At 44.2% G+C, this 27948-nt stretch overlaps 1 protein-coding gene across 1 annotated transcript in view; it reads left to right on the forward strand.

Annotated features, from left to right (window-relative positions):
• Positions 1–7274: 7274 nt before the first annotated feature.
• Positions 7275–27948, forward strand: part of LOC311145160 (transducin-like enhancer protein 1) — a 40953-nt gene continuing 20279 nt past the window's right edge. Inside the window, exons 1-8 of the mRNA XM_084181361.1 lie at positions 7275–7773; positions 8124–8224; positions 8694–8757; positions 9131–9175; positions 17359–17421; positions 17570–17674; positions 19564–19750; positions 20022–20038. Coding sequence (XP_084037487.1) covers positions 7750–7773; positions 8124–8224; positions 8694–8757; positions 9131–9175; positions 17359–17421; positions 17570–17674; positions 19564–19750; positions 20022–20038 — 606 coding nt within the window. The 5' untranslated portion in view covers positions 7275–7749. The remainder of the gene's footprint in view (positions 7774–8123; positions 8225–8693; positions 8758–9130; positions 9176–17358; positions 17422–17569; positions 17675–19563; positions 19751–20021; positions 20039–27948) is intronic.

Here is a 27948-nt window from a genome sequence, read left to right on the forward strand (position 1 = left end):
GTAAGAGAGAGGGAGGGGGGGTCAGTAAGGCAGGCAGAAGCAATGGAAAAGCGAGGATTGGATACAGGAGGTTGAGAGGTTGTAAGGCATGTGTTTTTCCTGATGCTGCTTCTTACTTTATCCCATTTCTCAGTGTGTGTTTAAGCTTTGTTTAACTGTACTAGAGGTTACTCATAGGGCTGAGAGGCTCAGTGTCTAAGCCTGTCTACTGGATTAGCAAATCAGCTGAGGAGAGGTCACACACACAAACACACACCATCCACACTCACCACATGCAAATGATACACACACAAACGCAGACATGCAAAGTCTACAAACATATGAACCTCCCACAAACAAACAAGAATATACAAGTACTATACTCTACGCGCACACACACACACATGCACGCACACACACACACATACACACACACAGGGCCATTAGTGTGAGTATAGGCCTACATAGGGGCACATGACCGCAGCAAGTTGCCAGTATTAGCCTGAGTTGAGGGTATTTCCCAAAGCGTGTTTTCATTAGTGTTAAACAAATGCTGTTTATCCAACTATGGAGCCATCTTTGTTCCCCTTGAGCTTTACAGTAATCCATGTCACTCAGATCACTGGTTCATTATAACTGAGCTCTCTGTTAAAACACAAAGTGAATGCCTTTTACAGAAAAACGTTTCAACATACAGAGACGCATCAAAAGTTGATTGAGCTAAATTGATTTTTTTTATTTCACAGACATAAAAAAGTCTTATGCTGTTGAGTGAATTGACAAGTACAGCCCAGAAAAATACTGCTTTCTTTGTTATGTCGTCAGGAAGAGAATGTTTCAAAGAGAATGTGGAGATCAAGCAGAATGCCCTAACATACATTAGCACTGTCATGGTGTTCGTTTGAAAGAAAACGTACTTCTCGTGTGTGTGTGTGTGTGTGTGTGTGTGTGTGTGTGTGTGTGTGTGTGTGTGTGCGCACCCTTAACCCCCACCCCTCTGTAGGGAAAACATGACCAGTGCAGTTCAAACATACCCAAACCACAACAAGTCCAAATAAATAAAGCACAATGCAAACACTTGTGCTCGTGCTCTGTCCTATCGAGTCAACTGCACATAAGTACTTCTACGTTTCATTGATGAGATGAAGCATCTGTCTTTATGCTTTTGATAAACTTCATGCCCTCCACCAGGTAGAGAGCTGTGAGCAGAACGGGGTTGCAGTATGGCCTGTGGGTTGTTGGGTGGTGTTAAGCATTTCTAATCGGAGGGCAAAGCCTATTTCTTCACAGAGAGTTTAATGAGCCACTCAGGCGTTGGACACCTGATTTGCATTATGAGTTCCACAGCTACACGTGTAAGGAAACACAGACAGAGCAACCACCACCCCCGCCTTCTCATCACAGACACACGCATGCATGCACGCTCAAGCATGTCACACACACACATTCACACGCACACGCACAGTGTTATATTCACAAATACCCTCCTGAGCGGGACACCCAGCAGAATGGCTGTCGCCCATCTGGGCCCAGTATACCGGTCGGAACCAAAGCAGCTCCACATGTTGCCTTTGAAGTGGCTCTGAGCCCAGCTGGGGCTGATAAACCAGGGGGTTTATGTTGGTTCAGAGCTCGGCCTGGAGGGGGGGAGGGAGAGGGGCGGTGGGGGTGCACAGCGTGTAATTTCCATATTATCTGGTACTCGCCCCCCACATGTTTTTTGTTTACCTTTTTTCCCGGCCCTCCTGTGAAATCTCATAGCCCTTCTCATGATGGGGCTGCTGTGGCTGCTGTGTCGCTGTGTGATCCTGGGGTCCGTCTGCTAGTGTCTCTGGTGGATTCACTCACCCCTCTGTGATGTTCCTAGGTCAGTGCTAGACAGACAGACGGTTTATTTTAGTCCAATTATGCCCTTGGATATTAAGACAACAAGACAGACAGGAATTGTGCCCCCTTTTTCTTTTCAGTTTCAAATGCAATCCAAAAACAATGCATTCAGGGGCTATAAGGGAAATGAGTGCAATATAATAAGGTACCATCTATCAAAAATAAAAATAAATATCTTACTTAGTCTTCACAATTGAATAACACCATCCTGTGGAACGTCTACCGCCGTGCCTGAATTACTACACCATGAAGCCGAGGGAAACAAATGACTGGCTCCATAGAACAGCTCAACTGAAAACCTCAAGAAAATGTCCATTATTAACACACCTCAGGAACATGAATCCTTCGCAGCCTCCCTCCCCTCTCCTATTGTGGTGAGTGACTAGAGTGGGATCACTCCATTTAGCCTCCCACACGAAGCTGCTTGTTCAGCCATTATCGGTGAGAGCTTCTCATCACTACAGCAGGACTGACACGGCAACCGCTGAAATAGCCACTTCTCCTGGCTGTCTCTCTAGTTTTTTTTATAAAATCCCAGTCGTTTGTTTAGCCACCAAATCAGAAATTAATTAACATTTGCAAACCAAATGGGGGCTTGTTTGCTGGTTATATCTGTCATTCAAAGCAGGCGTTAATGGTGTGCGTCTCCACTCTAAACAAATGTAGGTGGGGGGAACAGAGAAATGGGCCAGAGAGTGGTTTGCGAGGGATATGAAGTGACATTGTGGTCCTCTGTTGCTCAGCTGGTAGAGCACGGCGCTTGTAACGCCAAGGTAGTGGGTTCGATCCCCGGGACCACCCATACACAAAAAAAATGTATGCACGCATGACTTTAAGTCGCTTTGGATAAAAGCGTCTGCTAAATGGCATATTAATTAAAATTATTAATAATATCTACCCTGTCTGTCATTGATGAAAACGTCAGGGAGCGTTCTACAGTTGGGGTTTGCCTGGAATACACCTTCCTGTTTACTCTAAACTGGATAGCACAGATGGAATCAACATATAGGATTGGATTGTAGGGGTAGTAAGTCATGCACTTACGTCACTTACTAATTTCGACAAGCATAAGTATTTAAACGTATCTACGGATAAGGTATACGTATCTAGACGTACAGTTGAAGTCGGAAGTTTACATACACCTTAGCCAAATACATTTAAACTCAGTTTTTCACAATTCCTGACATTTAATCCTAGTAAACATTCCCTGTCTTAGGTCAGTCAGGATCACCACTTTATTTTAAGAATGTTAAATGTCACAATGATAGTAGAGAGAATGATTTATTTCAGCTTTTATTTCTTTCATCACATTCCCAGTGGGTCAGAAGTTTACATACACTCAATTAGTATTTGGTAGCATTGCCTTTAAATTGTTTAACTTGGGTCAAACGTTTCGGGTAGCCTTCCACAAGCTTCCCACAATACGTTTGGTGAATTTTGGCCCATTCCTCCTGACAGAGCTGGTGTAACTGAGTCAGGTTTGTAGGCCTCCTTGCTCGCACACGCTTTTTCAGTTCTGCCCACAAATGTTCTATAGGATTGAGGTCAGGGCTTTGTGATGGCCACTCCAATACCTTGACTTTGTTGTCCTTAAGCCATTTTGCCACAACTTTGGAAGTATGCTTGGGGTCATTGTCCGTTTGGAAGACCCATTTGCGACCAAGCTTTAACTTCCTGACTGATGTCTTGAGATGTTGCTTCAATATATCCACATAATTTTCCTTCCTCATGATGCCATCTATTTTGTGAAGTGCACCAGTCCCTCCTGCAGCAAAGCACCCCCACAGCATGATGCTGCCACCCCCATGCTTCACGGTTGGGATGGTGTTCTTCAGCTTGCAAGCAACCCCCTTTTTCCTCCAAACATAACAATGGTCATTATGGCCAAACAGTTATATTTTTGTTTCATCAGACCAGAGGACATTTCTCCAAAAAGTACAATCTTTGTCCCCATGTGCAGTTGCAAACCGTAGTCTGGCTTTTTTATGGAGGTTTTGGAGCAGTGGCTTCTTCCTTGCTGAGGGGCCTTTCAGGTTATGTCGATATAGGACCCGTTTTACTGTGGATATAGATACTTTTGAATCTGTTTCCTCCAGCATCTTCACAAGGTCCTTTGCTGTTGTTCTGGGATTGATTTGCACTTTTCGCACCAAAGTACGTTCATCTCTAGGAGACAGAACGCGTCTCCTTCCTGAGCGGTATGATGGCTGCGTGGTCCCATGGTGTTTATACTTCCGTACTATTGTTTGTACAGATGAACGTGGTACCTTCAGGCGTTTGGAAATTGCTCCCACGGATGAACCAGACCTGTGGAGGTCTACAATTTTTTTCTGAGGTCTTGGCTGATTTCTTTTGATTTTCACATGATGTCAAGCAAAGAGGCACTGGATTTGAAGGTAGTCCTTGAAATACATCACAGGTACACCTCCAATTGACTCAAATGATGTCAAATAGCCTATCAGAAGCTTCTAAAGCCATGACATAATTTTCTGGAATTTTCCAAGCTGTTTAAAGGCACAGTCAACTTAGTGTATGTAAAGTTCTGACCCACTGGAATTGTGATACAGTGAATTATAAGTGAAATAATCTGTCTTTAAACAATTGTTGGAAAAATTACTAGTGTCATGCACAAAGTAGATGTCCTAACCGACTTTCCAAAATTATAGTTTGTTAACAAGAAACATCTATCCTCTGTGATTTACGTTCCTTTCCTGCGGTACAGTTGACAACCATGGCCATGAACGCCATCTTTTTTTTTTTTACTGAAGCACGTTATTCCTATCACTCTCTATTGGCCTCGGCCAACTCACAGGGATCCTCTTAGGATCCCTCGCCCTGGACCCATCTTCCTCTACTACTCTCTTCACTGCCTCAGCATACGACACCTTCTGCACTACCCTGTTACTACTCTGATCCTGGCAACCTCTGATCTCCAGCACCATAGGTACCCCTTCAGTTTACACACAACTTTTTCCACCAATACTTACTACACATTCCTTGGTCTCATGTCCCCCTACACACTTCTCACATCTAGGAATCTCCCTCCTACACACTACTGCCACATGACCATAAGCTTGACACCTAAAACACCGTAATGAGTTCAGGAGAAAAGCTCTCACGGGATAACTGACACATCCTAACTTGACTTTATCTGGTAAAGTCTCTGCATCAAAACTCAGTAGTACAGACAGTGTCTTCTCTTTTTCACCACTCTCTCCACTGGGTCTGCATTGCACCAAACAGCGGGCATCACAGACACCAGGTATCTTCAACTTCAGTTGACCCTCCTCAACACTTAACGCCACTCCAGTTCTGACTCTTTTCAACGGCGCCCTGAGAGGAAAGCAAGTCACAGTTCTTGTCCCCAGTCGTGTGGGGGGAGCGCACGCTCCCTCTGGATGACAGAAACGCAACAAAATCTACACAATTCCACCTAGAGTCACTTTCACCGACCCAACATTCCCCAACTTCTTCTCCACCCAACCTGACACCACATATGGATCAGCCAGAAGGCAAGGATCCATTCTCCAAAAATCTCACTCCCACTGGGCCATCACCATCAGGACGGGGCTCAAACCCGGCGGTCTTCACCGCACCTGCCAGAGCAGTTCATTCATCCTCACTCTCGTCATGTTCAATTTCCTTTTGCAGCACTCTTAATATGTTCCCCTTTCTTCCTTTCTTTCCTGCCAGCCTTCTTACCAACCTTTATGGGTTCCTGTGACTCCATCTCCAAGTCTGACAACCATTCAGGCGTACTTGCCATCTTCCCTCTCCCTCAAGACCGCAGAGAAAACTTGAGACCACAACTTGTTCTTCTATACTATTGTTGTTTTTATCCCCACCAAGTAAATTATGTTTATTTTCGCCTCCCTCATGGAACCCAGCCCTGTCAACGAATTCACTTTGTCAACCGGGCTACAGGAAGGGGTTCGTCAATAGTTACTACCCAGCCCCCACACTCGACTCTCAGCTGCGTGATAAACGTCATCCATTTGGGCACCAGGCGTGTTTGTATAGCCTCCCATTATGGCTACAGTATATTCGCCCTTAATGCTGTTCAATGTTCTGTGCTATTCTAGCTGATTCTATGTACAATGGATATTTTATACTGACTACACACCTGATATTCAAGGAATAATGCTGACAGGACAGCTTGCATGCTTCTTAAGTGGAGACTGAAATACGGAGCTGAATAGTTTATTTGTATGTGTGTGTGTGTGTGTGTGTGTGTGTGTGTGTGTGTGTCTTTAAAGGCGTCCTCCAGCAATTTTTGAACTTTTACTGTTGAAGTAAAGTACTCACTAAAAGATTAAAAAAGGTTTTGAACAAAACAGTGTTTTTTTAGACACAACTGCAAACTTCAAGTAGTAGGGCGTTCAGGGAATTGGTCTGATGGGGATTCGTGATGTCATCGCGCATTTAAGGACCTTTAACGGTACCACGTTACTTTGATTGACAGCTGAGATCTGTCACTCTTCAGTACACTAGCTGCCTTGCCCGCCCCTCCTCGCGAAACCTATCCGTCATTCGGGATTGGCTGGTGTCTGTGTAGCTCAAAATAATCGACAGGCTTGAATACGTTTAAAGAAAATCTATTGCTGGATTCTACATATCGCGTCATTTTGCCACGTGGAAAGACAATTCCTATTGGCCTGTGCACATTTTCGGGGGCAGTTCCTTTTCTGGTTAGCTGGGGGGGGGGGGGGGGGGGGGGGGGGGATTCGATTATCTGGCCCTGGCTTTCCCAGTGAGAGGAGTTTGAATCTGGGTGAAAATTGATTGCATTCGTTTTGGAACTGGGCTACCTCCGGGCGTGAGCCAGATGCCCCATTCAAAGCCCACGGCTAAATTGGTTCAAAACAAAAGTGAAGTAGCCTAGGCTAGATTAAGCACTTGGAGTAAAGAGCAGGATTCTGTGTTTTGACATGCAAAAGTTATTGCTTATTTGCTTTTGAAAAAAACGCTTTATCTACCTTCCCAATGAAAACTCGTTAGAAAATTCGAACATATATTTTATGGAAAATAGATGTATGTTTATGGACGATGCTTCCTTGTTGACAATTTGACCGAGCGGCGCAGATTACTGTTCAATTTGAGAATTGCGCTCCTCACTGCTTTTGCCCGTTCACGTCACGGACCATAAATCGGTGCACCGCGGCTCAGGTTAATATAACTCCCTCAGTCTGAAACCTCGTGAGAAAGTTGCCTTTGAGGCAAAGCTACATTTCGTTGTGCTGATAGTTGGGGTTGTTATTATCAAAACTAACAACATTTTCCCCTTACGAAACCTTTATTGGACTGCATTCTTCCCCACCCCCCTATCTCACGTTTAATCGAATACAGTTTATTCTTCGGATAACGAATATTAATTTATGCTGAGCATTCACCACAAGCTATTGCCGCAAGTCAAGTGGGAACTCTACTTTGCAATTAACTTCTGTGGATTTGTTCTAGTAGCCTACGCTTCTCATGACCGCGTTGTGGGTTTGGCTTGTTGACTATAACTGGAGTTTCGGGCTATTCGGATATTGCTGCGTGGACAGGATCACACAGTATACATAAATAGGGATACTAGTAGGCTACTCTTTTTGTCCTCACCTGTTTTCTTCTCCCTTTTCTATGGTTGATACATGATCGTATGCTGGAGTAGCATACAGCGAGAGAAACAGATTCTTACACGCATCATTCGCTGGAGCACCGCTGATAAAGAGTTGACCGGAGATCTAGGAGGACAAATGGTCGGACGACGTTGTGTCATTTAACGCACAGTCTCGGAAGGAGCTAGGATGAATTTATCGTAATCTGGAACATCCCCGCGCCGGTCCCTATTTTGTTAGCAGACGGGTTTATCAGGAACAGGGCATCTGCGGAGGTAGAACGATGTTTCCCCAGGGTCGACACCCGGTAAGGTCGGCCAGTGAAACGCATTTCCCATCCGCAGGTTCTCTGCACTCATTTGTCATGTTGAACCATTTTCGCATTTGTATAGCCCACGATGGCGGGTCGGTCGAAGTTCCTTTGTTTGTCATTGCCTAAGCGGCTGTCGGCCTGTAACATTTCTGTATTGAGTTTATCATGATGCACTCTCAGTAATTAGGGCAAGGCGCATATCGCACTTGGCAGCGAATGCTGCATTGCTTTTTGTGTAATTCACTACTAATTAGCCTACATCTAAAGTATTTTAAATGCTTAATGAGTTGCAGAAACAAAGGTTTTGAATAATGGTAAAATGGGTATTTTGTTTTTTTTAACAGACACCCCACCAGGCCCCAGGCCAACCTTTCAAATTCACAATCCCAGAGTCACTGGACCGCATCAAAGAGGAGTTCCAGTTTCTCCAAGCCCAGTACCACAGGTGAGTGGCTGTTCAACATACACACACACACTCTGAGGCCAAGACATCACAGTTTGTGTGCTCAGACTGCATAGGTCTAAGCCATGCTGATGTGCTTGAGCCAGAGGAGTGGTGTCTGAGGTCAGATTATCAAAATCCCCTCTTATTCCCTATGTGTGAAACTGCATGTTGCTGTATTTGGGACTAGTGAAGGGTAAAGGAGAGAGCTGGGATATCCTGCATGATCACAGTAGAAGGCAGTAGGCTATACTGCTGCTATTTTAGCCCTATGACCTATAACCTTCTGTTACTGAAAAAGGTAAACAAATATTGCTCTTCCATGATTCCAAGATGTTTTCCTGACCATGTGACCCTCTGCAGATATGTTTATCTGAACTGAATTATGAATGTTTTCTGGTTATGTGTTCAGGATTGGTGATGGTATCTGAGGCCTTTTGCTTTGTTTTGATTGTGTCCCTGTCCTCGGCAGTTTGAAACTGGAGTGTGAGAAGCTGGCCAGTGAGAAGACAGAGATGCAGAGGCACTATGTTATGGTGAGTCCAATCAGCACAATCTATGTTCAACTCTCATCAAATCAACTCTAGATGTTAACACTGTCAGTGTGTGGATAGATATATTGCCACATTGTACATGCAAGCCTGCTGTCAACTCTTATTGTTGCTCACACACACATGAACAGGACTACACACACCCAGCATGCACAAACGCACATTCTCTCTCTCACATTCTGTGCTCAATGATTTCCAGTACATTATTGACTTGGGGTCAGTACCACATTTTGAGGTTGTTTTGTCCTTTTCAAACACCAGCAGTATTATTCACGTATCTCTCTTATGGCCAAGAAGCAGTCTACTTTGAGATTGGAATATACTGTAATCCTAGTAACTCCAACTCTGTCATCCACAGTACTATGAAATGTCTTACGGGCTGAACATTGAAATGCACAAACAGGTAAGCCTCACACACTCTCTTCTCTATCTCTCATCTATAGTGTGTGTGTGGGTTTACCCAGGGAATGAGCTTTTAGCCTGCCAGGGAACTTGGGTTTATCAATGATAGATGGTGCTCTGTTTCTCTCTAGTTAGACCCAATGGTATGAGCCCAGAGGCAGGATGAATTACTCTGATTGATTGGTATTGTCTGGGGGAGTAGCCTGTTTTATTGCATTGAAGAGGCCTGGCTGGGGAAGGCATAGGAATCAATCACGGAGCTCCTTGATCCAGGAAATGCAAAGGAGCACTCCTCCTCCATACATACATGCATACACACACACGTGCAGGTTTGCCCCACAGGACCAGAGCACTCTGGCTCACAGCATTTACCAGTAATTACCACAGAAATCGATTGGTCAGGACAGAGGAAATTGGAGGTGGATTGGCCTGGGTGGTTTGCTGAGGAAGGATTATGTGGGTTCTATCTCTCGCTCTATCTCTCTCTCTTTCTGATACTAATGCATGCCTCCTATTGTGAGGGAGATGCCATTTCTGCTCATTGTCTCCAGAGGGGGGTGTATTGTGAGTGCTGTATCGCTGCTGCCTCCTCACTGTAGCCTGTTGCTCTGGCCACTCCAGCCCCAGGCTAATGTGGCCTCCCCTTGGAGCAGTGGAGGCTGCTGAGGGAGGACTGCTCATAATAATGGCCGGAACGGAGCAAATGAAATGGCATCAAAAGCATGGAAACCATGTGTTTGATGTATTTGATACCATTCCACCAATTCCGCACCAGCCATTACCACAAGCCCGTCCTCCCCAATTAAGGTGCCACCAACCTCCTGTGCCTTGGAGCCCCTGTCTCTGCTGCCTGGGTGTATGGGGTTTTAGGAGAGTGGAGAGCAGACCCATTCTCCTGCTCATATAAGGGGCTAAATTCCGAACTCACTCCTAGGGACTTTACGTAGATCCTAACGGAATCGAGTGGACTTCCATGAACTGGTATGGTATTAGGTCTAGCTCCATCTTGCCCTCTTGATAGGTTGAAGTTTAGCCTATCCAGTCCTCAGGTGAACTACAGAACCAGCAGTGCCTGGGGGTTAAAGGGCGACTGCACTTCCTGATTTGGCCTTGTTTTTCATCATTGCTTATTAAGAAATGCTAGCGGCCATGACTGAAGGCAAACGAGAGTTTGATGTGGGTGTCTTTGCCATTCAATCACAACAAACAGTAGCTAGCCAGTTTGAGTTAAAACATTATTGAAAGCAAGCTGCCAACATGCATCAAACATGTCATCAGGTTTGCTTGATCATGAGCAAGCTAGCTAACGTTAGCTAGCAGGGATCAAACCTGTCTTCAGGTGCAACGTTGGCTATAAAAATCTTCCTCTCACATTACACGTTAGGGAGAGGCTATGTATTTGGCTAGTTACATCACAGTATCATGGCGGCATAGCCTATCAAAAAATGACCTGTAGCTAGCTAGCTAACGTAGCTAGCTAGCTATGAACAAAACTTAGTTACTTACCAACACACCAGTCTCAGGTTTGACCGTTGACAGCCCAAGTAGAAACTAGTCAGATGTAATCCATATCCTGGCCATCTGCCCAAGATTGTTGAACAACTTAATGGAAGCCCATTTTCTAGAGTAGCTATTTCCTGAGCAAGGGCAAGTACTAATCACACCTCTTGTCTGGTGAAGAGGTTCCAGTCGGCGGGGCTTGCTCATTTTCAACCATTCCATTGGTCCTCCACCTGCCCAGGGCACCGGGCCATGTAAAGCCAACTCGCCCAGTCTTTTCACAGAAAACACAGTGCCACAATAAGCAAAAGGGGGCATGAATTGTTGACATACAGTGCATTCAGAAAGTATTCAGACCCCTTGACTTTTTACACATTTTGTTACGTTACAGCCTTATTCAAAAATTGATTAAGTCTTTTTTTCTTCCCCCTCATCAATCTACACACAATCCCCATAATGACGAAGCAAAAATAGGTTTTTAGATTTTTTTTCTCTCAAACCCTTTACTCAATACTTTGTTGAAGCACCTTTGGCAGCGATTACAGCCTCAAGTCTTCTTGGGTATGACGCTACAAGCTTGCCACACCTGTATTTGGGGAGTTTCTCCCATTCTTCTCTGCAGATCCTCTCAAGCTCTGTCAGGTTGGATGGGGCGCGTCGCTACACAGCTATTTTCAGGTCTCTCCAGAGATGTTAGATCAGGTTTCAGTCCGGGCTCTAGCTGGGCCACTCAATGACATTCAGAGACTTGTCCCGAAGCCACTCCTGCGTTGTCTTGGCTGTGTGCTTAGGGTTGTTGTCCTGTTGGAAGGTGACCCTTCGCCCCAGTCTGAGGTCCTGAGCGCTCTGGAGCAGGTTTTCATCAAGGATCTCTCCGTACATTGCGCTGTTCATCTTTCCCTCGATCCTAACTAGTCTCCCTACAACTGAAAAACATCCCCACAGCATGATTCTGACACAACCATGCTTCACCATAGGGATGGTGCCAGGTTTCCTCCAGATGTGACGCTTGGCATTCAGGCCAAAGAGTTCAATCTTGGTTTCAGCAGACCAGAGAATCTTGTTTCTCATGGTCAGAGTCCTTTAGGTGCCTTTTGGCAAACTCCAAGCGGGCTGTCGTGCCTTTTACTGAGGAGTGGCTTCCGTCTGGCCACTCTTCCATAAAGGCCTGATAGGTGGAGTGCTGCAGAGATGGTTGTCCTTCTGGAAGGTTCTCCCATCTCCACAGAGGAACTCTGGAGCTCTGTCAGAGTGACCATCGGGTTCTTGGTCACCTCCCTGACCAAGGCCATTCTCCCCCGATTGCTCAGTTTGGCCCAGCAGCCAGCTCTAGGAAGAGTTTTGGTGGTTACAAACTTTTTCCATTTAGGTGGACTCAAATCAAGTTGAAGAAACATGTCAAGGATGATCAATGGAAATAGGATGCACCTGAGCTGAATTTCGAGTGTCATAGCAAATCCAGATATAAATAAGGTATTTCTGTTTTTTGATTTTTAATAAATTTGCTAACATTTCTAGATCTGTTTTCACTTTGTCATTATGGGGTATTGTGTGTAGATTGAGGAACTTTTTATTTATTTAATCCATTTTAGAATAAGGCTGTAACGTAACAAAATGTGGAAAAAGTAAAGGGGTCTGAATACTTTCCGATTGCACTCAAGTAAGCCAAACCAAACCCTCAAGTAAGTTATGACACAGTCACTTACCAAACTTTGTTTACACTTTGTAGTCAATTTTGACACTAGAATGAATGTTTCTGACTCGTATTGATGCCACATAGGCCATTTCAAACCAGAGAAGTTGGTTCTAAAGGGCAGTTGATCTTTAAGAGAGAGGGGTGGTTCTGGAATTCAACATATGTCCTCCTAGTCCCTGTAGGGCTCACTTTCTCTGCCACCTGGCAGGCCCTGTTGCTCAGTTCACGCCCTCTGACCTACGACCTGAAGGCCCCCCATCACTGATATCCTAGCTGATGACTTGAGAACTCGCCATGATTGCGATGTGTGGTTAGTTTTGTCACCTACTACCCTAGTTGAACACACTTATCGTAAGTCTTATGCTCTGCATAAGAGCGTCAGTCTACTCAATGACGACAGGCGATCCTTTCAATGTAACCCTCTGGCTTGTGTGGTAACCACCATGCTGCCTGACTTTTGGGGTGTGTTTGGGTTTGTTTGAGTTGGGTAAGACACAGGCGAGGTAAGTGCCACTGACCCACTTTGGCCTCCAGCTCTGGGTCACGTGTAGATTTCCTTAACCGCCCCTTAATGAATCCCGTTAGCTCCCTCTAGTGATGTTACGTTCGATACCAGAGCTCCGATTCTTCATGCATTGAAATCGCTAAGCAGTTTACTTCGAAACAGTGGGCAGATGCTTGTCACTCTATCAGAAGCACGTAATCAATGACAATCGAAGCTTCATTTTGTCGAACAACCACCTGATTGGTTTGGTAGAAGGCAAACAAAAAAACTTTGACCAGCAGGTGCCACTACAGTATACTGTGTTGGTCAAAGCCTCAAGTAATGAACCTATTTTTGACAATTGGCTGGAAATGCTCAGTGCTTCAGGAAGCTTAGTTTCCCCATAACTAGCTCCCTCCCGTGGGCTTAGCGGTAGTGTACTGGACACCGCCTGTTCCCAGCCTGCAGCACCTATCTGCTGGCTAAGAATACCCCTCAGACATTCTGGGAAAGCACAGTGGGAGAAGCAGGTATTTTTTTGGCTAGTGGGCTATTATAGGTCATCTGCTGTGTTTCTAGGAGCTAGGCAGCAGCCAGGCCAACAGCAGGTGTGTGTGTGTGCTAATGGTAAGTCTGTCAGGCCAGGGCTTTCGAGGGCGTCACATGAGGACAGGGCCGATGGCTGGACTGCTAGAAGACTGGCTGGAGGAATTAAACCAATTTATTTTACAAAGCTTTTTTACATCAACCGTTGTCACAAAGTGCTTTAAAAACCCATAGAGCAAGCAATGCAGAGGCAGAAGCACAGTGGCTAGAAAAAACTCCCTAGACGGCAGAAACCTAGAGAGGAACCAGGCTCTGAGGGGTGGCAAGTACTCTTCTGGTGCAGCTTGGATATGATGTTATGGAGATTTGGGGCCATATGTATCAAGAATCCCAGAGGAGGAGTGCTGATTTAGGATCAGTTTAGCCTTTTAGATCACAATGAATACGATTACATGGACAGGGGGGACCTGATCCTAGGTCGGCACTCCTGCGCTGAGAAGCTTGATACATACGGCCCCTGGGCCTGGATTTTTAAAGGAAAATGGGCTGTGTGTGTCTGTCTGTGCGTGTGTCTGAGTGATGTCCCATTACTGCATTCAGAGGCTCCTCTAGTTTCACCTGTACCCTGACCCGCCTTGTATCAATTTGTTTGGCCGATATGTAATTTGAGCTGGATCATCTGATTTGCCGCCACCGTGGGGGTATAGGGTATCCAGCCAATCGCAGTCACCCCCGAGGGCCGGATGCCTGGCCATGGATATGAGAGTGGGACCAAATGAAATTAGGAGTGATGAGATTATTTTAAGCGCCGATGGGAATGGAAGAACAGAAGAGTGAGGCACAGGGTGAAACCTAATCTCAGGCTGACATGATAGCAAGGTGGGAGCCTCTCTCTGATTCACTGCTGTGAGTGTGTGAGCGGAGCTTGAGTGGCGCTAGGAGCGGAGCGTGCCCATTTTGACTAAAGCGCGGAGCAAGTTTCCCAAAGTCTGGAGCGTCGGCCTTCTCGCCCGCTCCAATTCTGCTCCACTAAATATTTTCATAAAGGAACTGATAAAATACGCCGGTGCAAAATCAAGGTGACCTACAAAGATGAGGAGGACCAAGAGAGGGAGTGTGGTGATGTAGTGTCCACAACTACAGAGTCATTGTGGAATCTGAAAATACATGTATCCCGAAAGCATGATCGTGTACTTACTATGTGCACATGCTAACAGAAAGGAATGAGGTGGGTAGTTAATTAAGTGTGTCATTGTAGCAAAGTATTTATGAACAAAAAATCTGATCTCTTAAAAGTTTAGTTCATTTTTGTTCTATTATGTGTGTATATATATATATATATGATTTTGGCCCAATAGGCCTCCTGTCATATTACCTCTTTCAAGGAGCTTTCTGTTTTGATAGGGTTATTTTGCCTAAAAACCTTAAGGCCTACCTAATAGAAAAACAAAAAATGAAAACTCCGCATCCCTGCCCAGCCTGGCAAGAGTGGCCCGAAGGGTGTTTAGCATCCCTAGTAGCTCTGCAAGAGCAGAGAGGGTATTCTCCACTGCTGGCCTGCTCTCCAGGCACCATCGCATGAGCCTGAAGCCACAGACTCTGGCCAAACTGGTGTTTCTAAAAGTGAATTCAAAGGCCTAATAAAGCATTTTTTGTTTAATTGTTATTTCATTCTAAGTAAGTCACAGCCTATACAGTATGCAAAATGTATAGACTATAATACTTTAGTACAACTAAATATTGTTTAAATGCTGAGCGCTTAATGTTCATGCCAGCCTAGTGTGTCGCACTCGCAAATGCTTCACAATTTTATTTATTTGTAGGCTATAGCCTTGAAATAATTGAAATAGGCTAATCATAATATAGCTTAAATATACTGAACAAAAATATAAATGCAACAATTTCAGCGATTTACAGTTCATATAAGGAAATCTGTCAATTGAAATACATTTAATTAGGCCCTAATCTATGGATTTCATGACTGGGCAGGGGCACAATCATGGGTGGTCCTGGGAGGGCATAGACCCACCCACCTAACCCTAACCCTTCCCCATTGGGGAACCAGGCCCAGCCAATCAGAATGATTATACTCAGCAGTTTCATCAGCTTTCTGGGTGGCTGGTCTCAGACGATCCCGCAGGTGAATAAGCCAGATGTGGAGGTCCTGGGCTGGCGTGGTTACACGTGGTCTGTGGTTGTTAGGCCAGTTGGACGTACTGCCAAATTCTCTAAAACTACGTTGTTTATGTTATAAAAATGAACATAAAAATGATCTGGCACCAGCTCTGGTGGACATTCCTGTAGTCAGCATGCCAATTGCACGTTCCCTCAACTTGAGACATCTGTGGCATTGTTGTGTGACAAAACTGCACATTTTAGAGTGGCCTTTTATTGTCCCCAGCACAAAGAGCACCTGTGTAATGATCATGCTGTTTAATCAGCTTCTTGATATGCCACACGTGTTAGGTGGATGGATTATCTTGGTCAAAGGAGAAATGCTCACTAACAGGGATGTAAACAAATTTGTGTACAAAAGTATAGAGAAATGAGCTTTTTGTGCATATGGAACATTTCTGGGATCTTTTATTTCAGCTCATGAAACATGGGACCAACACTTGACATGTAGCTCAGCTGGTAGAGCACGGCGCTTGTAACGCCAAGGTAGTGGGTTCGATCCCCGGGACCACCCATACACAAAAAATAAAAAAGAATGTATGCACGCATGACTGTAAGTCGCTTTGGATAAAAGCGTCTGCTAAATGGCTTATTATTATTATTATTATTATTATTATTATTATTATTATTATTATTATGTTGCGTTTATATTTTTATTCAGTATAATTCATTTTCATTCCTTCTTAGGCTACATGTCTGGCTCCTGACCTATTTTTTTGAGTGTTTATATGCTGTTTAATACGACATGTAGCCTATTTGAAATTATGACCGCTTCTTACTGTCACCTTTTTCATGTTGTTTATTAAAATACTTTTCATTCAAATCATATGGTTTGGTTTCAATACTTCAAAACCAAATGGTAAGTCCAGGTAGTCACAAAAATAGATTGGTGTTAGTTAAATTGTGATTTTAATTTGAATGAATGGAGCGAATTTGGAGTAGCAGTTTTTTTCCCTGTGAGTGAGGAGTATTTCTTTTAGCGGAGTGGTTGGAAAGGATGTGGTGCGCCGGCGCACGGCTTGGATTTCCGACCGCTCAACCTCCACTCCGCTCACATGCTCTGGTCTGCACACCTATGTGTGTGACTGCGTGCGCATGCCTGTGGTGCGCTCGATTGTGTGTATGCGCGCAACTGCATGTGTTTTCTGTGAACTGTGGCAGCAAGCTGTTAACTAGCCCTCTCTCCCCCAAGTTAATTGTGTATGGAGTCATTCACACCCATATTGACTAATATGTGTTGTGTGCATTGAGCCCATGTCATGACAGATAGCATCAGTTGCTCCTAAGAGCAGTTAGATGTCTGCCTATCCTTCAGTAACTCTCCAGCATCACACATACATGGGGATATCAGGTGGAGTTGACCTATGGTGTACTCGGAAGCCAGGCTGAAACTGGGAGGGACATGCCTGAACTTGTCCAATAAGAAACTCTCATTTTCATTGCAAAACCTTTTCTCGTTGCAAAATGTTTTGCTATGGTGTGCGCTAATGAATACACCCCAGGTGGAGTTGACCTGAACATACTAGCTGTGTAGCTCAGTTGGTAAAGCATGGTGCTTGCAACGCCAGGGTTGTGGGTTTGTTTCCCACGGGGGGCCAGTATGAAAACATTTATGCACTCACTAACTGTAAGTCGCTCTGGATAAGAGCATCTGCTAAATGACTAAAATGTAAATACAATCAGGATCCCTTTGGATCTCTGTGCATGCTAATTGTAGCTGCTAGGCTATTTCTGGTGCTGTTGACACTGCCCATACTTATCCATCCTGTACTCTATCCAACAGACAGAGATCGCCAAGAGGCTCAATACCATCTGTGCACAAGTCATCCCCTTCCTCTCACAGGAGGTAGGTGTGTGTGTGTGTGTGTGTGTGTGTGTGTGTATCCACACTACTATGAAATGTCTTACGGGCTGAACATTGAAATGCACAAACAGGTAAGCCTCTCTCATTCTTCCCTTTCACTCCCCTGTATTGTGTGTGTGTACCCATGCAGCACCAACAGCAGGTGATCCAGGCAGTGGAGAGGGCCAAGCAGGTCACCATGGGCGAACTCAACTCCGTCATCGGGGTACGTGGCCTTCCCGGTCTACCACCCACAGTAAATGCACTCTCTACTACAACTTCCTGTGTTTGTGTGTACTGCGATAGTGTGGGTGTGTGTGACATTTTATTACTGAAATGTAGAGTTATTTACCCAAGGATATGCTACTACTGTTTTGCAACCATAATATCTGCTGTGTGTATATATTATATTATTATTATATTTAGGCTGCTGTTTGGATATTTAGGCTGCTGTTTGGATTTTCTCAACGGTTCTGGGAAGCTTTGGAGGGGGTGGGGGCTTTGCTTGATGGCTGTGGCGGGGGGTGGCGGTTGCCATTTTGAGTCTTAATTGCAGGATTCTAGTGTGTATAAAGGGGGTTTGAGCGTCTGGTCCTCCCACCAAGCTGTCAGTCACCCTGTTTGTGTGTTAAATGAGTGTAATGAAGCATGGCCACCCTTTCACTCCTCCCCCTCCGGCTTACCCTAAAGGCGTCAGCATTCTTCAGTTCGGCTGGCGCCTAGCCGAACTTGGCTAGCCGAACCGAACGACTGTGCTCACATACTCCCTTAAGACCTTCGCATGTAAAATAAGAAAAAAAATGGCAGAAGTACTCTGTCCATTTTGAGACGCCGTTGAATTAATCGAAGATAACTAAAGAAATCCGTCATTAATTTTGCCGTTTTTGCCGAGGAGGTCTTAGTCACACAATTTTACATCTAACTAAGTAAGATGTTTGGTGCAGTATTTCTCCCCAAAACAAATTGTGCATGAAAACGAGTCTTCTCTCGTTGAATGACGACAGACTTTATTGAAGAATCCCTACTGTTGACCAATCAGCGACGAAGGGGCATAGACTTCGGCTCCAAACTTCCGCTTGCCTCCAGAAAATATGAAGTGTGCCCGAACAGCTGAAATGAACAAAAACATCACAAAATGTCATCATAATATAGCCCACACCTTAACACCCCCTGACACACAGGGCTCCCCTTGCCTCCACCAATACCTCCCCTCCATTGACTCTCACCGTGTGTGTGAGAGCGTCCTTTGCTGTGCTGTTTTGGCACAGCGAACAAGGGTTTGGGTGGTGTGTGTTTTGGAGGGCAAGCGCAGGGATTAGTGCTGTGAAAGCCACACCCACTGTTACTGGGCCTGCAGTATGAAAATGTATGCACTCACTTAACTGTAACTCGCTCTGGATAAGAGCGTCTGCTAAATGACTAAAAATGTAAAAAGCATGGAGATGGGGATAGAGTGCTGTGGCGTCTCTTTCCTGTGGTTCTCTGAGGGGAGGGGGGGGGCTTAGTCAATTAGGTGAGATAAAGAGGGTTGACCTTCACCACTGCCCCTCCCCCCACTCTACTACTGAGACCTCCCTCCCCCTGCGGCAAATCTCTGGAGTTTGATTCCCGCGGCTACTGTCTGAAGACGCAATAATTATGTTTTGGAACACAAAAGCTTTTCACGCTCAGACGAACGCCTGATTTGGTGTGAAAGAGACCGAGACCTGACAGCTAAACGCCCCCAATCCACCAGAGTCCCCCACCCTCCCTGGCCTGCAGGCAGCAGCTGGAGCTCTCTAACCCCTTCTCCTCTCGTATCCTCCCTCCATCCTCAGGCTCTGGGCTGTGATCCCAGCTGTCACTATTGTTCATTGTTTGACCCCAGAGGGAGGTGTTTGCGTGTGTGTGTGAGAAACCGTGTGTGTGTGTGTGTTGAGGGGGAGGTTTACTGCCTCTGACATTATTTGTAAGCAGGCCACGTCGTTGAAAGCTGCTCTTGATGAAAGAGTCATGAATTCCTCTATATATTTTCACATTGATCACTCTGCTCCATCTGTGTATTAATGGCTTGTCGTATTGATTGACACACTTTCCAGTGGTAGGCCATATTGATTATGGATTAGTAATTGATTGCTGTTCCCTCTCTCTCTCTCTCTCCTGTAGCAGCAGCATCTGTCCCACGCACATGGCCCCCATGTCCCTCTCACACCCCACCCTGCGGGGCTCCACCCAGCCCACCTGGGGGGAGGGGCCAGCCTGCTCGCCCTGTCCAGTGCCCTGGCGGCACCACCACACCACCTGGTGTGCAAAGAGGACAAGAAACACCCGTCAGAGGCCGAGTACCTGAGAGGTGAGCAGCAGCCACACCCACTGTTACTGGGCCTGTCTGGCCCGCCCACATAGACAGACTTGACAGACAGACAGAATAGAACTGACAAGACTGTGTCATCATTGGGTTTGTTAATAATTAATATACTGAAAAAAACAAGTGCAGAGCTCTGGATTCTAATTGATGATTTTTCTTTTTTCTCTTTCTTTTTGTGTGTTTTGTTGCGCCTCCCTCATGTGCGCCCTGGTGACCTTATCACCTTGATGCTGTGTCATCGTTGCTATGGGAACAGAGCGAGAGCCGGGCACAGTAAGTACTTCCTGTTACCTCTGGCTACAGCCTCTCCTCCTCATTCCCTTCTCTACGCATTCCAACATTCACCCCAGTGTGCGTGTGTCAAATACCTCGAAACAAGCATTATACCCCTCATAGTTTTAATAAGAAAAGGATGAAACTAGAGAAGCAACTAGTCCCCGGTTGCTAGGGGACCTGATGCTACTTTACACCACAATACACAGTCAATCTAGTTTTCCCCTTCACCCCCCTAGAACTTTTGAACTTAACCCCTGCTAATAATTTCCTAAACCCTCACTATCTTTCTCACACACACCGCTCTGTACAACCCACCGTCATTGCTAGGATTCATTTCCCATTTCCCTCATTATCACAACAACCTGGGCTTCATTTACACATGCATCCATGGCTTTTGAGTGTGTGTGCCTCTTAGGTAAACATCATGGTGGGTGGGGGGGGAATGGCGCTGGAGAGAATAGTAGCTGTTTTACGGGCTCCTGACCAATTGTGCTATTTAGTATTTTTTTGCACTGAACGTAACTTTTTTTTGTAAATAATGTTTCACCATCGTTTCCTATTACCGAAAAGCGCTTGTGGACATCAGAACAGCGATCACTAACCTCGATTTGGATGAGGATTTCTACTTCGGAGGCGAAGTACATATTGCTAATCTCAGACAAAGGAAGAGGTGACGTTAGAGGCCTGACGAGACTACGTCGGGGAGTGGATAAACCGCTTCTACCCTCTGGTCGATTGGCGAACTTGTAATCTTTTGAGAATAAACTGGACAAGCTCCATTCCAGACTATCCTATCAACGTGATCAGAAGAACTGTCGCGGCTGAGCAAGGACATGGAAAAACTAAGTCTAGCTTAAATGCAAATTAATTACTTAAAAATCATACAATGTGATTTTCTTGATTTTTGTTTTAGATTCTGTCTCTCACAGTTGAAGTGTACCTATGATAAAAATTATAGACCTCTACATGTTTTGTAAGTAGGAAAACCTGCAAAATCGGCAGTGTATCAAATACTTGTTCTCCCCACTGTATATGGAATCATGTAGTAACCAAACAAGTGTTAAACAAATCAAAATATATTTTATATTTGAGATTCTTCAAATGGCCACCCTTTGCCTTGATGACAGCTTGGCACAGTCTTGGCATTCTCTCAACCAGCTTCATGAGGTAGTCACCTGGAATGCATTTCAATTAACAGGTGTGCCTTCTTAAAAGGTAATTTGTGGATTTTTTCCCTTCTTAATGCATTTCAGCCTATCAGTTGTGTTGTGACAAGGTAGGGGTGGTATACAGAAGATAGCCATATTTGGTAAAAGACCAAGCATATTATGGCAAGAACAGCTCAAATAAGCAAAGAGAAACGACAGTCCATCATTACTTTAAGACATGAAAGTCAGTCAATCCGGAAAATTTCAAGAACTTTGAAAGTTTCTTCAAGCGCAGTCGCAAAAACCATCAAGCACTATGATGAAACTGGCTCTCATGAGGACCGCCACAGGAATGGAAGACCCAGAGTTAGCTCTGCTGCAGAGGATAAGTTCATTAGAGTTACCAGCCTCTGAAATTGCAGCCCAAATAAATGCTTCAGAGTCCAATTCACAGACACATCTCAGCATCAATTGTTCAGAGGGGACTGTGAATCAGGCCTTCATGGTCGAATTGCTGCAAAGAAACCACTCCTAAAGGACACCAATAAAAAGGAGACCTGCTTGGGCAAAGAAACATGAGCAATGGACATTTGACCGGTGGAAATGTGTCCTTTTGGTCTGGAGTCCAAATTGGAAATTTTTGGTTCCAACCGCCGTGTCTTTGTGAGACGCGGTGTGGGTGAACGGATGATCTCCCCATGTGTAGTTCCCACTGTAAAGCATGGAGGAGGAGGTGTTATGGTGTGGGGGTGCTTTGCTGGTGACACTGTCTGTGGTTTTATTTAGAATTCAAGGCACACTTAACCAGCATACCACAACATTCTGCAGCGATACGCCATCCCATCTAGTTTGGGTTTAGTGGGACTATCATTTGTTTTTCAACAGGACAATGACCCAACACACCTCCATGCTCTGTAAGGGCTATTTTACCAAGAAGGAGAGTGATGGAGTGCTGCATCAGGTGACCTGGCCTCCACAATCCCTCAATCTCAACCAAATTGAGATGGTTTGGGATGAGTCGAACCGCAGAGTGAAGCAAAAGCAGCCAACAAATGCTCAGCATATGTGGGAACTCCTTCAAGACTGTTGGAAAAGCATTCCAGGTGAAGCTGGTTGAGAGAATGCCAAGAGTGTGCAAAGCTGTCATCAAGGCAAAGGGTGGCTACTTTGAAGAATCTTAAAATATATTTTGATTTGTTTAACACTTTTTTAGTTATTAAACTCAGCAAAAAAAAGTCCAGTGTAGCTCAGTTGGTAGAGCATGGCGCTTGCAATGCCAGGGTTGTGGGTTCGATTCCCATGGGGGGCCAGTATGAAAATAAAACAAATTTATGCACTCACTAAGAGCGTCTGCTAAATGACTAAAATAAAATAAAAAGAAACGTCCTCTCACTATCAACTGCATTTATTTTCAGCAAACTTAACGTGTAAATATTTGTATGAACATAACAAGATTCAACAACTGAGACATAAACTGAACAAGTTCCACAGACGTGACAAACAGAAATGGAATAATATGTCCCTGAACCAAAGGGAGGGTCAAAATCAAAAGTAACAGTATCTGGTGGGGCCACCGGCTGCATTAGGTACTGAAGTGCATCTCCTCCTCATGGACTGCACCAGGTTTGCCAGTTCTTGCTGTGAGATGTTACCTCACTCTTCCACCAAGGCACCTGCAAGTTCCCAGACATTTCTGGGAAGAATGGCCCTAGCCCTCACCCTCCGATCCAGCAGGTCCCAGACGTACTGAATGGAATTGAGATCCGGGCTCTTCGCTGGCAATAGCAGAACACTGACATTCCTGTCTTGCAGGAAATCACGCACAGAACGAGCACTATGGCTGGTGGCATTGTCATGCTGGAGGGTCATGTCAGGATGAGCCTGCAGGAAGGGTACCACATGAGGGAGGAGGATGTCTTCCCTGTAACACACAGTGTTGAGATTGCCTGATGGAGGGATTGTGCATTCCTGGTGTAACTCGGGCAGTTGTTGTTGCCATCCTGTACCTGTCCCGCAGGTGTGATGTTCGGATGTACCGATCCTGTGCAGGTGTTGTTACACGTGGTCTGCCACTGCGAGGACGATCAGCTGTCCGTCCTGTCTCCCTGCAGCGCTGTCTTAGGCGTTTCACAGTACGGACATTTGCAGTTTATTGCCCTGGCCACATCTGCAGTCCTCATGCCTCCTTGCAGCATGCCTAAGGCACGTTCACGCAGATGAGCAGGGACCCTGGGCATCTTTCTTTTGGTGTTTTTCAGAGTCAGTAGAACGGCCTCTTTAGTGTCCTAAGTTTTCATAACTGTGACCTTAATTGCCTACCGTCTGTAAGCTCCACAGGTGCATGTTAATTAATTGTTTATGGTTTATTGAACAAGCATGGGAAACAGTGTTTAAACCCTTTACAATGAAGATCTGTGAAGTTATTTGGATTTTTACGAATTATCTTTGAAAGACAGGGTCCTGAAAAAGGGAAGTTTATTTTTTTGCTGAGTTTACATGATTCCATATGTTATTTCATGGTTTTGATATCTTCACTATTATTATTTGCTGAGTTTAATAACTAAAAAAGAGTTAAACAAATCAAAATATATTTGAGATTCTTCAAAAAGCCTCCCTTTTGCCTTGATGACAGCTTTGCAAACTCTTGCCATTCTCTCAACCAGATTCATGAGGTAGTCACCTGGAATGCATTTCAACTTTTAACAAGGCAAACCTGTTAATTAATTTGTGGAATTTCTTTCCTTAATGCATTTCAGCTAATCAGTTGTGTTGTGACAAGGTAGGGTTGGTATAGAGAACATAGCCCTATTTGGTAAATGACCAAGTCCATATTATGTCAAGAACAGCTCAAATAAGCAAAGAGAAATGACAGTCCATCATTACTTTAAGACATGAAGGTCAGTCAATCCGGAAAATGTGAAGATGTGGAAAAGTTGGATGTGGATAAGGGGAAGGGGTCTGAATACTTTCTGAATGACGTGTGTGGAACAAAAATATAAATGCAATTTCAAATATTTTACTGAGTTACAGTTCATATAAGGAAATCAGTCAATTGAAATAGATTCATTAGGCCCTAATCTATGGATGTCACGTGACTGGGAATACAGATATGCGTCTGCTGGTCACAGATACCTTAAAAATAAAGATAGGGTCGTGGATCAGAACCAGTCAGCGTGACACATCTCCTTCGCATAGAGTAGATAATGCCATCTACTAGGGCTCGGCGGTATTAATGCACAGACCGGTTCGAGCTACTTAGCTAATACTGCCTGGTACCAGTGCTGATGTAGGTCTAGATAAGCAGGTTTGTGCAACGGTATCTTTTCAGAGAGGAATAGGTGAAGCATGAATATGTTGGCTAGCTTGCTACATTAAGTAGGAAAACATATATTGTAACATCTAATTAGTGTCACCTGGAAACACTGACCAACACTTTGGTTCCTACCCTGTCAATAATTCCTCACTAGCTTATGAATGATTCGTTGTCATGTCAAACAACAATGTGTTCTAGGGCGGCAGGTAGCTTAGTGGTTAAGAGCGTTGTGCCAGTAACCGAAAGGTCGCTGGTTCTAATCCCCGAGCCCACTAGGTGAAAAATCTGTCGATGTGCCCTTAAGCAAGGCACTTAACCCTAATTGCTCCTGTAAGTCGCTCTGGATAAGAGCGTCTGCTAAATGACCAATTATATTATTTTTATTATGTTCTAGGTGCTGCCCACTATATTCCAACTGTAGAATTATAATAACCATTATATTTCCATGATTCCAACAGTTCACCAATTAACTAGGCCTAGAATTTTTTTGCCCATATCTTGCTGCGTGGAAATGCAGAAATTTATGAAAATGCTGGAAATATTTTTTGTTTGGAGTTGGCTTGAACAGTATAAATGGAGAAAGCCCCATTGAAATCACGTATTTGTGTTGCCACCCTAGGGTTAAGAACTACTCAGAAATCATATTTAGAACATTTATTATTCCAAAACATCAAATACCGTCAAATGTGACAATTATCGTGATATCATATTTTGTCCATATCGCCCAGCCCTACTATTTACCAAGAGTTTTCATCTATATTTTTCGTAGCTGTTTATTTACCACCACAAACCGATACTGTCACTAAGACAGCACTCAACGGGCTGTATAGGGCCATAAGCAAACAAGAAAATGCTCAACCAGAGGCGGCGCTCCTAGTGGCCGGTGATTTTAATGCAGGTAAAATGAAATCCATTTTACCTAATTTCTACCAACATGTCACCTGTGCAACTAGAGGTGAACAACTCTAGATCACCTTTACTCCACACACAGAGACGCATTCAAAGCTCTCCTTCGCCCTCCATTTGCCAAATCTGACCATAACTCTATCCGCATGATTCCTGCTTACAAGCAAAAACTCAAACTGGAAGTACCAGTGATGCTCTCAATATGGAAGTGGCCTTATGAAGCGGATGCTAAGCTACAGGACTGTTTTGCTAGCACAGACTGGAATATGTTCCAGGATTCATCCGATGGCATTGAGTTTACCACATCATCGATGACGACGTCCCCACAGTGACCGTTCATACAGTGCCTTCAGAAAGTATTCACACCCCTTGAATTATTCCACATTTAGTTGTTGCAGCCTGAATTCAAAATGGTTTACATTTGATATGTTTTCTCACCCATCTACACACAGTAATCCATAATGACTAAGTGAAAACATGTCTTTAGAATTTTTAGCAAATGTATTGAAAATTAAATACAGAAATATCAGATTTACGTAAGTATTCACACCCTGTGTCAATACAAGTTAGAATCACATTTGGCAGCGATTACAGCTTTTGAGTCTTTCTGGGTAAGTCTGTAAGAGCTTTGCACACCTGGATTTTACAATATTTGCACATTATTCTTTTTTAAATTCTTCAAGTGCTGTCAAGTTGGTTGTTGATCATTGCTAGACTGACATTTTAAAGATTTGCCATAGATTTTCAAGCAGATTTAATCCAAAACTGTATCTAAGACACTCAGGAACATTCAATGTCGTCTTGGTAAGCAACTCCAGTGTATATTTGGTGTTGTGTTTTAGGTTATTGTCCTGCTGAAAGGTGAATTTGTCTCCCAGTGTCTGTTGGAAAGCTGACTGAACAAGGTTTTACTCAAGGATTCTGCCTGTGCTTAGCTCTATTCCATTAATTTTTTTTATCCAAAAAAACTCCCTGGTCCTTGCCGATGACAAGCATACCCATAACATGATGCAGCCACCGCCATGCTTGAAAATATGAAGTGGTACTCAGTGCCGTGTTGTTGGATTTGCCCCAAACCATAACGCTTTGTATTCCAGACATGAAGTTCATTTCTTTGCCACCTTTTTTGCAGTTTTACTTTAGTGCCTTATTGCAAACAGGATGCATGTTTCTGAATTTGTTTATGCTGTACAGGCATCCTTCTTTTCACTCTGTCATTTAGGTTAGTATTGTGGAGTAAGTACAGTGTTGTTGATCCATCCTCAGTTTTCTCCTATCAGAGCCATTAAAATCTATAACTGTTTTATAGTCACCGTTGGCCTCATGTTGAAATGCCTGAACGGTTTCCTTCCTCTCTGGCAACTGAGTTAGGAAGGATGCCTGAATCTTTGTAGTGACTGGGTGTATTGATACACAATCCAAAGTGTAATTAATAACTTCACCATGCTCAGAAAAAAAATATATATTTTTTTCAAATGTTGTCTACCAATAGGTGCCCTTTGCGAGGCATTGGAAAACCTCCCTGGTCTTTGTGGTTGAATGTGTGTTTTGAAATTCACTGCTCGACTGAGGGGCCTTAGAGATAATTGTATGTGGGGTACAGAGATGAGTTGGTCATTCAAAAATCTGTTACTATTGCACACAGAGTGAGTCCATGCAACTTATTATGTGACTTGTTAAGCAAATCTTTACTCCTAAACATATTTAGGCATGCCATAACAGAGGGGTTGAATACTTATTGACTCAACATTTAGACTTTTAATTAATTTGTAAAAATGTCTAAAAACATCATTCCACTTTGACATTAGGGTGTATTGTGTGTAGGCCAGTGACACAAAATCTCAATTTAATCCATTTAAAACTGAACAAAAATTTTAACACCAACAATTTTAAAGATTTGACAGAGTTACAGTTCATACAAAGAAATCAGTAAATTGAAATAAATAAATTAGGCCCTAATCTATGGATTTCACATGACTGGGAATACAGATATGTATCTGTTGGTCACTGATACCTTCGCATAGTTGATCGGGCTGTTGATTGTGGTCTGTGGAATGTTGTCAAACTCCCCTTCAATGGCAGTGTGAAGTTGCTGGATATTGGTGGGAACTGGAACACACTGTCATTCACGTCAATCCAGAGCATCCCAAGCATTCTCAACGGGTGACGTGTGGTGAGTATGCAAGTCATGGAAGAACTGGGACATTTGCAGCTTCCATGAATTGTGTACAGATCCTTGCGACATTGGTGATGGCGGTGCATGAATGGCACAACAATGGGCCTCAAGATCTCGTCATCTGACCGGTACAGTTAAAACCAGGATTAATCCGTGAAGTGCACACTTCTCCAGCGTGCCAGTGGCCATCGAAGGGGAGCCTTTGCCCACAGAGGTCGGTTACGACGCCGAACTGCAGTCCGGTCAAGACCCTGTTGAGGACGACGAGCACGCAGATATGCTTCTTGATATGCCACAACTGTCAGGTGGATGGATTGTCTTGGCAAAAGAGAAATGATCACTAACATGGATGTGAACAAATGTT

The sequence above is a fragment of the Coregonus lavaretus genome (assembly GCF_964263955.1).
Source record: "Coregonus lavaretus genome assembly, chromosome: 17".
NCBI lineage: Eukaryota > Metazoa > Chordata > Actinopteri > Salmoniformes > Salmonidae > Coregonus > Coregonus lavaretus.